Here is a 12,948-nt window from a genome sequence, read left to right on the forward strand (position 1 = left end):
TCCATCGGGGATCGAGAGCTTCTAGCCATTAAATTAGCACTTGAGGAATGGAGGCATCTGCTGGAGGGATCAAGATTTCCAGTTATTATTTACACCGATCACAAGAACCTCTCCTACCTCCAGTCTGCCCAACGGCTGAATCCTCGTCAGGCCAGGTGGTCTCTGTTCTTTGCCCGATTTAATTTTGAAATTCACTTTCGGCCTGCTGATAAAAACATTAGGGCCGATGCTCTCTCTCGTTCCTCAGATGCCTCTGAAATTGAACTCTCTCCTCAACACATCATTCCTCCTGACTGCCTGATTTCCACTTCTCCAGCCTCCATCAGGCAAACTCCTCCAGGAAAGACCTTTGTTTCTCCACGCCAACGCCTTGGGATCCTCAAATGGGGTCACTCCTCCCATCTCGCAGGTCATGCGGGCATCAAGAAATCTGTGCAACTCATCTCTCGCTTCTATTGGTGGCCGACTCTAGAGACTGATGTGGTGGACTTTGTGCGAGCCTGCACTATCTGTGCCCGGGATAAGACTCCTCGCCAGAAGCCCGCTGGTTTTCTTCATCCTCTACCTGTCCCCGAACAACCTTGGTCTCTGATTGGTATGGATTTTATTACTGACTTACCCCCATCCCATGGCAACACTGTTATTTGGGTGGTCGTTGATCGATTCTCCAAAATGGCACATTTCATCCCTCTTCCTGGTCTTCCTTCAGCGCCTCAGTTGGCTAAACAATTTTTTGTACACATTTTTCGTCTTCACGGGTTGCCTACACAGATCGTCTCGGATAGAGGCGTCCAATTTGTGTCTAAATTCTGGAGGGCTCTCTGTAAACAACTCAAGATTAAATTAAATTTTTCTTCTGCATACCATCCTCAATCCAATGGACAAGTAGAGAGAATTAACCAGATCTTGGGTGACTATTTACGACATTTTGTTTCCTCCCGCCAGGATGACTGGGCAGATCTTCTACCTTGGGCCGAATTCTCGTATAATTTCAGAATCTCTGAATCTTCCTCCAAATCTCCGTTTTTCGTGGTGTACGGCCGTCACCCTCTTCCCCCCCTCCCTACCCCCTTGCCCTCTGGTCTGTCCGCTGTGGATGAAATTTCTCGTGATCTTTCCACCATATGGAAAGAGACCCAAAATTCTCTCTTACAGGCTTCTTCTCGCATGAAGAGATTCGCAGATAAGAAAAGAAGAGCTCCTCCCATTTTTTCCCCTGGAGACAAGGTATGGCTCTCCGCTAAATATGTCCGTTTCCGTGTCCCGAGCTATAAGTTGGGACCACGCTATCTTGGTCCTTTTAAAGTTTTGTGTCAAATTAATCCTGTCTCTTACAAACTTCTTCTTCCTCCTTCTCTTCGTATCCCTAATGCCTTTCACGTCTCTCTTCTTAAACCTCTCATCCTCAACCGTTTTTCTCCTAAATCTGTTCCTCCCACTCCTGTTTCCGGCTCCTCGGACATCTTCTCTGTCAAAGAGATTTTGGCCTCTAAAAAGGTCAGGGGAAGAACTTTTTTTTTAGTGGATTGGGAGGGTTGTGGTCCAGAAGAGAGGTCCTGGGAACCTGAGGACAATATCCTGGACAAAAGTCTGATCCTCAGGTTCTCAGGCCCCAAGAAGAGGGGGAGACCCAAGGGGGGGGGTACTGTTACGCCGAGCGCTCCGGGTCCCCGCTCCTCCCCGGAGCGCTCGCTACACTTCCCTCACTGCAGCGCCCCGGTCGGTTCCACGGACCCGGGGCGCTGCGTTACCACCTCCGGCCGGGATGCGATTCGCGATGCGGGTAGCGCCCGCTCGCGATGCGCACCCCGGCTCCCGTACCTTACTCGCTCCCCGTCAGTTCTGTCCCGGCGCGCGCGGCCCCGCTCCCTAGGGCGCGCGCGCGCCGGGTCTTTGCGATTTAAAGGGCCACTGCACCGCTGATTGGTGCAGTGGTTCCAATTAGTGTTTACACCTGTGCACTTCCCTATATCACCTCACTTCCCCTTCACTCCCTCGCCGGATCTTGTTGCCCTAGTGCCAGTGAAAGCGTTCCTTGTGTGTTCCTTGCCTGTGATTCCAGACCTTCTGCCGTTGCCCCTGACTACGATCCTTGCTGCCTGCCCCGACCTTCTGCTACGTCCGACCTTGCTTCTGTCTACTCCCTTGTACCGCGCCTATCTTCAGCAGCCAGAGAGGTTGAGCCGTTGCTAGGGGATACGACCTGGTCACTACCGCCGCAGCAAGACCATCCCGCTTTGCGGCGGGCTCTGGTGAAAACCAGTAGTGACTTAGAACCGATCCTCTAGCACGGTCCACGCCAATCCCTCTCTGGCACAGAGGATCCACTACCTGCCAGCCGGCATCGTGACAATATGCCTGTCAGGGACATATCAGCCTTTACATTTGTATTCTTTTCTGACATTTTGCTTGACAATAACCCCAAAGCATTGTATAAAAGTATCCTTAAATAGACATAACACCTTATGGTAGTTCATAACTTATACTTCGTATACATTGTTTATTCTGTGAAAATGGAAGCAATGATACCTATGTAAACAGAGACTTATATACTGTGGAAATGTATTATTTGATAGAATGTAGCTGACTTTGATAGAGGTCTTCATGGATAAATATGACATCTATGTTTGCATTAGTACCTAAACTTACATATTTATAGCTACACAAGTTGCTGGAGACCCGTTTCGACATCTATGCATTGTAATAAGTGACACTGGAAATGGATTTCATACAACTGAAGTGATTGAATGTCATTTGTATTCTCTATATACAATCTGTTACTTGCATCTTTTCTTGAGTTTTATCTTTAGATATTCATTATTCTATACAGTGATTTCTCCACACGAAACCAGTTTCCAGTTGAACGTAAAATCCTTCCTTAATAAATCATTTTTCACCCCCAGAGTCAATGTTCTAAAAATATGTGTAATGAAAAATAAATAATAATAAATAACCCACACATTTTATATCTTGGCAGGTCTCAACATTCCTGTATTGTTCCTGGCAACCAACTTTACACGCTCATTGAAGATACAATTTAGAATGCATTCCAGAGCCGAAAATAGTTTTCATATTTTGATGGTAGGAATATATAAACTTGAAGTCCTTTTCATTTTTAGGAATTATTCCGAGTGCTAAGGATTAGTGCTCCTAGTAATTTTTTGATAATATTTATCATATTAGAGGTTTCCTAGGAAATTATTTCATATTTACAACAACCCAAGTAAGATAAAAATAATAAAAAATAAAAAATACTTGTCATTACATTGACATAATGGGCATGCCTTCAAGGCCTCAAGTGTGTGTGTGTTTGTGTGTGTGGGGAAGGGGACAGGGGGCTGTATAGCATTGGTCAGAAGGGGCCTCTATTATGATATTGATGTCTTTGGTTTTCATGAACCATTGGTGAATCCACCTTAAATTTGTTGACAATGCTGAAAACTGGAGAAGGAATACTGCATGGTTTCTTACCAAGAGAAAAATAATAAACTAGGACTGGGCCCCCTCCCTCTAAGGGTCCAATAGCAGCAGCATACCCCTTGCCCCAACCCTAAAATGTCATAATGGTAAATTGAGGTAGACAAGGGAGTGTAAAGGTAAGTACACTTTTCAAGCTAATCTCTCAAAATTTAATACATTCTATAAAACAGTTTTGGTATCTCCAAAAGAAACAGTAGTCTGTCATTATAGGCACATTTCTAGTGGCTTGTTTCAATACTAGAAAATGACTTTAAAGGAAAACTGTTAGCCTGTTCACCCACACTTAACCCAATACACTGGACATGAGTCCAACGAGGGGTCACTTACTTAAATATGTCCCAAAGAAGATCGTCCGCTAAATTCAGTGAATCCCGCACAGGAGATGGGGCTCTGCCCACTCAATTTACATATTCATTGTCTCTGACTCCACATGCTAGTGAAGTGGAGTCACATACAATGAATATGTAAATTGAGTGGACAGAGCCCCATCCCCTGTGCAGGATTCACTGAATTTAGCAGAGGATCTTCTTTTGCATTCATATTATGGCCACAATTCAATTGCCTGACAGCGGGTCTGATGGGCTGGACTGATAGCTGTCGGTTTAGGTCATCAGGCCGGGATATGCAGCGGTAATACAGATGCAATAATACACCTGTATTACGCTATTGTGAAAGAGGAAGTGGCATAAATACACTGGAATGGGGAACATGAGTTAGTGTGTAGGATTATGCGATGAATGGCACATTATTGATGCAAAAATTCAGACATGAATTAGACCCTTTTAGCTTTTTGTACATAGCATTTCCTTTAAGCAAGGAGCATACTAAAGTAGAGGAGCTGTATCCAGGCACTTTGCATGTAATATGTATGAGCCTACCGTCCTTATTAATGGTATCAATGCTTTTATGAAACAGACCTGACTGTACAGTCTTGTATAGTTTGCATTATAGACTAATAAAGAAAGTCAAAGAAAGTACAAATATATATATATATATATATATATATATATATTTGTACTTTCTTTGAATACATATATATATATATATATATATATATATATATATATATATATAAATATAAGTTCCACAGGATATGCCCAAAATGTGAGGGTTTCTCAGCCCCTGCCAGCTAGCTCTGATTGCTGGTGGAGGTCAGAAAAAACAAAAAAACACTAAATAGGCAAGTTGCATAACTCTCATTGACGTTAAAGGAAGTTGCGTAAATAGCAAGACTGATGTTTCCTTCAACTTGAATGGAAGAATGTACTTTTAATTAATATGCATTAGGATCTCACAGCCCCAGCTAAGTGTAGATTGCAAAATTTTTCAATAAAACTATTCAAAGAATTTGCTATTAGTCTCACGTTTAAGGGGGATATAATCAACTTAAAGGGCCCATACAAAAAATATGAAGAAAAACTTTTCCAGATAAAACCCCCTCAAAAGACAAGGATTAGTTTCTTGTTACAACAATCCTTCTTTACCATAAAAACTTTGAATTTATGGAACAGTCTACCTCAGGAACTGGTCAAAGCAGGAACAGATGAGGGCTTTAAAACAGGGTTAGATACCTTTTTAGAACAAAATAACATAAATATATAGGCATAAATAAAGAACCCCCTTCCCTTCATTTACCCATACCCCTTCCCTTTACCTCCTTGGTTGACATATGTCTTATTTCAACCGTACTATGTAAATATGTAACATAATTACCAAATTAAGTGTTAATCTAAGTTAGGTAGTAACAATAAAAAATGCAGTAAATATATGCAGTATATTACACAAATGGTTCTTTTCTATTTGAAGACTATAGAGCCAATAACATGTTGAGCTTACTTTACGGAGCTGTCATTATTCAAGATAGATAGAAAAATAAATAGATATGAAATAGGTAGATAGATCAGCACTCAGAGCAAGAATCACATGGGCTGTTCTTTTTCAGTCACTCTCGAAAAATTTGTTTCTCACGTGATTAGGAAGGAGGAGAGACGACTGTAAAAGAACTGTGCATGCGCCTCTTGCTCTGAGCGCTGCGCTCACGTGACATGCGACTCATGTCACTAGGACGTTGAGTTACTGAATATGAATATGATAATAGAGGGGCTGGCAGTAGATAGGACTGAAAGAAGCAGGGGCGGGCAGCCAGTGGGCCCCGCCTCCTCTGCGCAATTAACTCAATTGAGCAACTGAACTTCTCAAAGGAACAAGGCAATATCAAAGGAACCACTGGACCGATTTTGGTAAGTGACAACTCCTTGGACTCCTGGTCACCCACACTATAACCCAGTGTATTGGGTTTATTGTGGGTGATCAGGGTGACAGTTTTCCATTAAGAGGACAAGTGGCCTCTGAAAAAAAACTTCAGCTTTTATACTCCAAGTAGGGCTGCTACTAACCATATTTCTGTTCTTCTCCTAGCCCCCAACTCTATTTACTAGCTATTGATTGCATTAGTTTAGTGTTTTCCAATCAGTGTGCCTCTAGCTTTTGGCTGTCTGGACATTCTGAGGGTTGCAGTTTTGCATCAGCTGGAGGCACACTGGTAGGGAAACACAGTTATAGACTGTGAAAGACAGGTTCATAATTCATAATTTTATTTTCTTAATTTTATAATCTTTGTGTTCCTGCATTCGTCTGCTAATAAATTGGATTTTACTTGCAACTGAGCTGGACTCCATCCTCCATTTTCTACATAATTTTATTTTGCACCAAACAGACCCTGAATGGGTCAGAACACAACTGACACTACCACTGATTTTAATGAGGTTTGTCGGGTGGAGCACAGCGGCAGTGTGAATGTAGCCTTAGAGGGTGGTCGCTGGTGTTCTGTTTGCAGCAGGGAGATCTTCAGGTTTAAAGGGTACTCTGCTGCCCCAGTGTTGGAAACATTTTCTTCCGAATGCTTGGAGCGGACGGCGTGGGGGAAGGGGGACCATTCCCCCATGACGTCACATCCCCCCCCCTCAATACAAGTCTATGGGAGGGTGCGTGGCAGACACCACGCACCCTCCCATAGACTTGCATTGAGGGGACATGGTGGGACGTCATGGGGGTGGGGGCGTGATGTTCGCATCGAGCATTCTAAACGAACGCCGGGTGCTGCACAGAGATCGCGGGAGTCCCAGCAGCGGGACCCCTGCAATCAGAGATCTTATCCCCTATCCTTTTCATAGGGGATAAGATGTCTAAGGGAAGAGTACCCCTTTAAGCCCTGTTGGAAGCCATTGTGACCACCCCTTTACAATCCATGGTCCACAGGCTGTAATTAGTGTGGTCAGCTGTGCTCAGCTTGCAGCATGAGGGTTGTTATTGGCTAACCCTACTTTGCTCTGTACGTGAACTTGAGGCTCTCCACATCCAGATTATGAAAGCTTACAAAGGTTGTTTTTAAAGTTTTTTGTTTTTTTTACATATATATCAGATCATATGAACATCATAGCGATGATCCTTCTCTGAGCTACTCTATAACATTGGCTCCTGCTTTGAGTGGCCAAGCCTGTCCATGGTTGCATTAAATAAACATCCAATTATTTATATGGACACCGTTAAATGTTACAAATCTGGTCATAGGAGGCTACAAAGGTGCAGCAGTTGGTTTCCATTTGGCGGAGGTCGTCTTCATTCCCTTTGTGGAAAAATGTTGTCTTCTGCCCCTCACTGAAGGTATGAGAATCGCAACATAATAGAATGGATTTACCTCTTAAAACTGTCTAGTTCTTAATATAATAGAGGGAAGACATATTGTATCGCTTTCAGTTACAGCTTAAATACCTCAAACACAAAACTGTCCGCTAAGAAATCTTCATTAAGGAATTCCGGAAAGTTTGTTTGGACGGATACATTGTCAGATGCATTCAGTTCTATGTGAAGACTGAAATGTTGGTCTTTGTAAATCTTGCATCCCGATGTATTTGTTGATAAAACAGTATTCAGGACTTGATGTGCAATATTATTGTTCACATATAGTTTTGTGTGCAAGTCACCATCCATCTCTGAACAATTGTTAATAAGAAAGTGTAGTTGGCAATTAATAAAATATAGACCGTGACTTAGAATTGTTAGGTTTCCATCTTGGTATCGCATTCCAGCTATTAGGTTTCCTTTTTTCCACATCACTGTTTGAGATTTTTTTTCCTTGGCCCCTAAGGGAACAAGAGGCCCTTTAATAAAAATGAAACAGAAACACATACAATAAAGTCGAAATGAGTATATATGCATACCAAATCAGAGGTACATTAATATGGGCTAAAAAAGGTAAATGTCTTCATAGGGGTTGTTCAATTCTTGCAGCCCCTGTCCAGTGCACTAGACCCATAAAGGTCACATTGCCTGTTTCCAAAACAAAAAGTTGAGGGCGAGACTACTACTCCTGTGCTCACTCCTGTCCTATCAGACAGAGAGGAAGGGGGTAAAAAAGCATCCTGCAGTGATTGGATGAGGAGACCCAGCACATCACAGCAGACTAAGGGAGGACTTGAATACATGGTGAGTGAGGGCTGACTCAGTGCTTGCCCCATACAGACTCCTGAGCAATATATTTCAGAACGAGTAAGGAGCAGCACTGAGCATTTGTGGGCCAAATACAGAAGCTAAACCCATGAAAAAATTTAAACAATCTACAGTACATGGCCTATTGAGCAATAACCATATTTTTTTTTTCGTGACATGACAGGTGCACTTTATATATTTATAGTCATGTTTTGCAAATGTTCATGCATTTATATATACATTTAACTTACATTTCAGTTTTGCATAGGCTGTGCTGTTGCAGGGATATTGTACACAATTACCTGAAAGGAAATAGAAAGTATACACAATCAAATTCAATTATTATGCTATTTGGGATCATGTAAATATTTTTGAATTCAGTTTTTAGCATATTTAGTCATTAAAGAGAATCTGTCATCACTTTCATATTGCTGAAACCATGAGTCATCAGGTGATCCCCAGAAGCTCCTCCGTGTCCCGTCTGCCATGATTGATATATCTCTTCCTTTACCAAAACAAGTAGGGATCTATCAATGCGGGTGGTGCAGGGATAAGCCATTGGGAACCATCTGATGACTTGTGGTTCAGGCAGCATGAAAGTTATGACAGGTTCTTCTTTAAAAGAATCTGACAGGTTGTTAACTTACACTAAACCCTATATACTGAGTTATAGTGCAGGTAAACAGCTTTACAAAAAGTCCTTGCTTACTTAAATCTGTGTGGTATTTGCAGAGTTATTGCAGGTTAATCTTCCAGCTGCTCTGTGCAATGGAGGCAGGGAGCCAGCTCGCTCAGCACCCCTGCCTCCTTCACATTCTCCACCCAGCCTGCCCCTGTCATGAATATGCAAATGGGTGCTGGGGATGAGCCCTCTTCATTAGCATATTTCTTATGGGGGTGCGCTGGCCAGCCGGAGAATATGATGGAGGTAGGGAAGCTGGGTGAGCCGGATTGTAAAACGGCCATTTGATTTCCCCCCAATTATTTTTTTTTACATGCCAGCACCAGGAGATTAAGTGCAAGAACAGGAGAGGTTTGCTATGGGGATTTGCTCCTGCTCTGGACAGTTCCTGACATGGACAGAGGTGTCAGCAGAAAGCACTGTGGTCAGACAGAAAATACATTTAAAAAGAAAAGAACATCCTGTGGAGCATACAGCAGCTGATAAGTACTGGAAGTATTAAGATTTTTAAATAGAAGTAATTTATTTATAAAAACTTGGTGTAAGCCCACATCATTACTTTGGAATGTATTTTAAAATGGTGTCACCCCCCCCCCCCCCCACACACACACACACTTCCTGTGGAGTACAGCAGCTGATAAGTACTGGAAGGGTTAAGATTTTTAAATAAGTAATCTACAAATCTGTTTTCAACTTTCTGGCAATTGATTAAATTTTTTTTCCCACTGGGTACCCCTTAACCCCATGGGGATGGAGCCCATTATGACCCTAAGGACGGGAGCATTTTTTGCAAATCTGACCACTGTCACTTTAAGCATTAATAACTCTGGGATGCTTTTACTTATAAATTTGATTCCAAGATTGTTTTTTTGTGACATATTCTACTTTATGTTAGTGCTAAATTTTCGTCGATACTTGCATCCTTTCTTGATGAAAAATTCAAAAATTTCATGAAAAATTAGAAAATTTTGCATTTTTCTAACTTTGAAGCTCTCTGCTTATAAGGAATATGGATATTCCAAATAAATTATATATTGATTCACATATACAATATGTCTACTTTATGTTTGCATCATAAAATTGATGAGTTTTTACTTTTGGAAAACATCAGAGGGCTTCAAAGTTCAGCAGCAATTTTCCAATTTTTCGCAAAATTTTCAAAATCGGAATTTTTCAGGGACCAGTTCAGGTTTGAAGTGGATTTGAAGGGTCCTCTGGTTAGAAATACCCCATAAATGACCCCATTATAAAAACTGCACCCCTCAAAGTATTCAAAATGACATTCAGTAAGTGTGTTAACCCTTTAGGTGTTTAACAGGAATAGCAGCAAAGTGAAGGAGAAAATTTAAAATCTTCATTTTTTACACTCGCATGTTCTTGTAGACCCAGTTTTTGAATTTTTACAAGGGGTAAAAGGAAAAAAATCCTCTAAAAATTTGTAACCTAATTTATCTTGAGTAAGAAAATACCTCATATGCGTATGTCAAGTGTTCGGCGGGCGCACTAGAGGGCTCAGAAGTGAAGGAGCAACAATGGGATTTTGGAGAGTGAGTTTTTCTGAAATGGTTTTTGGGGGACATGTCCCATTTAGGAAGCCCCTATGGTGCCAGGACAGCAAAACCCCCCACATCGCGCACTATTATGGAAAGGACACCCCTCAAGGAACGTAACAAGGGGTACGGTGAGCCTTAACACCCCACAGGTGTTTGACAACTTTTTGTTAAAATCGGATGTGTAAATGAAAAAAAATTTTTTCCACTAAAATGCTGTTTTTTCACCAAATTTTACTTTTTTTTTTTACAAAGGGTAATAGGAGAAAATGCCCCCCAAAATTTGTAACCCCATTTCTTCTGAGTATGGAAATACCCCATGTTTGGACGTTAAGTGCTCTGCGAGCGAACTACAATGCTCAGAAGAGAAGGAGCGCCATTGAGCTTTTAGAGAGATAATTTGTTTGGAATGGAAGTTGGGGGCCATGTGCATTTACAAAGCCCCCCGTGGTGCCAGAACAGTGGACCCCCACACATGTGACCTCATTTTGGAAACTACACCCCTCATGGAATGTAATAAGGGGTACAGTGAGAATTTACACCCTACTGGCATTTGACAGATCTTTGGAACAGTGGGCTGTGCAAACAAAAAAATAAAATTTTTCATTTTCACGGACCACTGTTCCAAAAAATCTGTCAGACGCTTGTGGGGCGTAAATGCTCACTATACCCCTTATTACATTCCTCCAGGGGTGTAGTTTCCAAAATGGGATCACATGTGGGTATTTATTTTTTTAGGTTTATGTCAGAACCGCTGTAAAATCAGCCATCCCTGTGCATTTCCGTACTCAGGAGAAATTGCGTTACAAATTTTGGGGGTCTTTTTTTCCTTTTACCTCTTGTGAAAATAAAAAGTAAAGGGCAACACCAGCATGTTAGTGTAAAAAAAAATTTTTTTTACACTAACAGGCTGGTGTAGACCGCAACTTTTCCTTTTCATAAGGGGTAAAAGGAGAACAAGCCCCCCAAAATTTGTAGTGCAATTTCTCCCGAGTACGGCGATACCCCATATGTGTCCCTAAACTGTTTCCTTGAAATACGACAGGGCTCCGAAGTGAGAGAGCACCATGCGCATTTGAGGACTAAATTAGGGATTGCATAGGGGTGGACATAGTGGTATTCTATGCCAGTTATTCCTAAACAGGGTGCCTCCAGCTGTTGCTAAACTCCCAGCATGCCTGGACAGTCAGTGGCTGTCCAGAAATGCTGGGAGTTGTTGTTTTGCAACAGCTGGAGGCTCCGTTTTGGAAACATTGCCGTAGAATACGTTTTTCATTTTTATTGGGGGGGGGGGGGGCAGTGTAAGGGGGTGTATATGTAGTGTTTTACTCTTTTTTATGTGTTAGTGTAGTGTAGTGTTTTTTGGGTAGATTCACACTGGCGGGTTACGGTGAGTTTCCCGCTAGGAATTTGCGCTGCGGCGAAAAATTTGAAGCAGGAAACTTGCTGTAAACTCGCCCGTGTGAATGTACCCTGTACGTTCACATGGGGGGGCAAACCTCCAGCTGTTTCAAAACTACAACTCCCAGCAGCATGTACTGACACACCGTGCATGCTGGGAGTTGTAGTTTTGCAACAGCTGGAGGCACACTGGTTGGAAAACCTTCAGTTAGGTTCTGTTACCTAACTCAGTATTTTCTAACCAGTGTGCCTCCAGCTGTTGCAAAACTACAACTCCCAGCATGCACGGTCTGTCAGTACATGCTGGGAGTTGTAGTTTTGCAACTGCTGGAGGCACACTGGTTGGAAAACCTTCAGTTAGGTTCTGTTACCTAACTCAGTATTTTCCAACCAGTATGCCTCCAGCTGTTGCAAAACTACAATTCCCAGCATGTACTGATCACAGAAGGGCATGCTGGGAGATGTAGTTATGAAACAGCTGGAGGTACGCAACTATAACTGTAGTTGTAGTTTTGCAACAGCTGGAGTGCTACAATTTAGAGACCACTGAACAGTGATCTCCAAACTGTGGACCTCCAGATGTTGCAAAACTACAACTCCCAGCATGCCCACACAGAAAACAGCTGTGTGGGCATGCTAGGAGTTGTAGTTTTGCAAGATCTAGAGGGCAGTATAGAGATCACTGTGCAGTGGTCTCTAAACTGTAGACCTCCAGCTGTTGCAAAACTACAAATTCCAGCATGCCCACACAGCAAGCAGCTGTCTGGGCATGCTGGGAGTTGTAGTTTTGCAACATCTGGAGGGCTACAGTCTAGAGACCACTATAGGGGTCTCAGACTGTAGCTCTCTAGATGTTGCTAGGCAACTACTCACCGACTTCCGTCGCATCCAGGGAGCCGTCCTCTTCTGCAGCACGCCGCCGCAGATCTCCGTCGCCGCCCGCCAATCGCCGTCACCGCCCGCCGATCGCCGTCACCGCCCGCCGATCGCCGTTGCTCCGCAGCCTCCGGACGCCAGCGCCGCTCCTCTTCGTTTTCCCCATTCTGCCCCGCCTAATTTTGGGAGGGCAGGACGGGGAAAACGAAAGTAAACCCCCCCGCCCCAGATCTGCTATTGGTGGTCGCGTCTAGACCACCAATAGCAGACATAGGAGGGGTGGCACCCTTGCCACCTCACTCCTATCGCTTTAGGGGATCGTGGGTGTCTTAGACACCCACGATCCCGCTTCTATTCCGGGTCACCGGGTCACCATAGACCCGTAATGACCCGGAATCGGCGCAAATCGCAAGTGTGAATTCACTTGCGATTTGCGCCGATCGCCGACATGGGGGGGTCTAATGACCCCCC

General features: G+C 43.1%; 1 protein-coding gene across 2 annotated transcripts in view; it reads right to left on the minus strand.

Moving 5' to 3' along the window:
• Positions 1–5,589: 5,589 nt before the first annotated feature.
• The window catches only part of TNFSF8 (TNF superfamily member 8), a 28,899-nt gene continuing 21,540 nt past the window's right edge, over positions 5,590–12,948 (minus strand). For both annotated transcript variants that reach the window (XM_056539624.1, XM_056539625.1), the window contains exons 2-3: positions 8,220–8,270; positions 5,590–7,622 (exon numbers count right to left, since the gene is read on the minus strand). In XM_056539624.1, coding sequence (XP_056395599.1) covers positions 7,237–7,622; positions 8,220–8,270 — 437 coding nt within the window. In that variant the 3' untranslated portion in view covers positions 5,590–7,236. The remainder of the gene's footprint in view (positions 7,623–8,219; positions 8,271–12,948) is intronic.

Source organism: Hyla sarda, chromosome 9 (genome assembly GCF_029499605.1).
Source record: "Hyla sarda isolate aHylSar1 chromosome 9, aHylSar1.hap1, whole genome shotgun sequence".
Lineage (NCBI taxonomy): Eukaryota > Metazoa > Chordata > Amphibia > Anura > Hylidae > Hyla > Hyla sarda.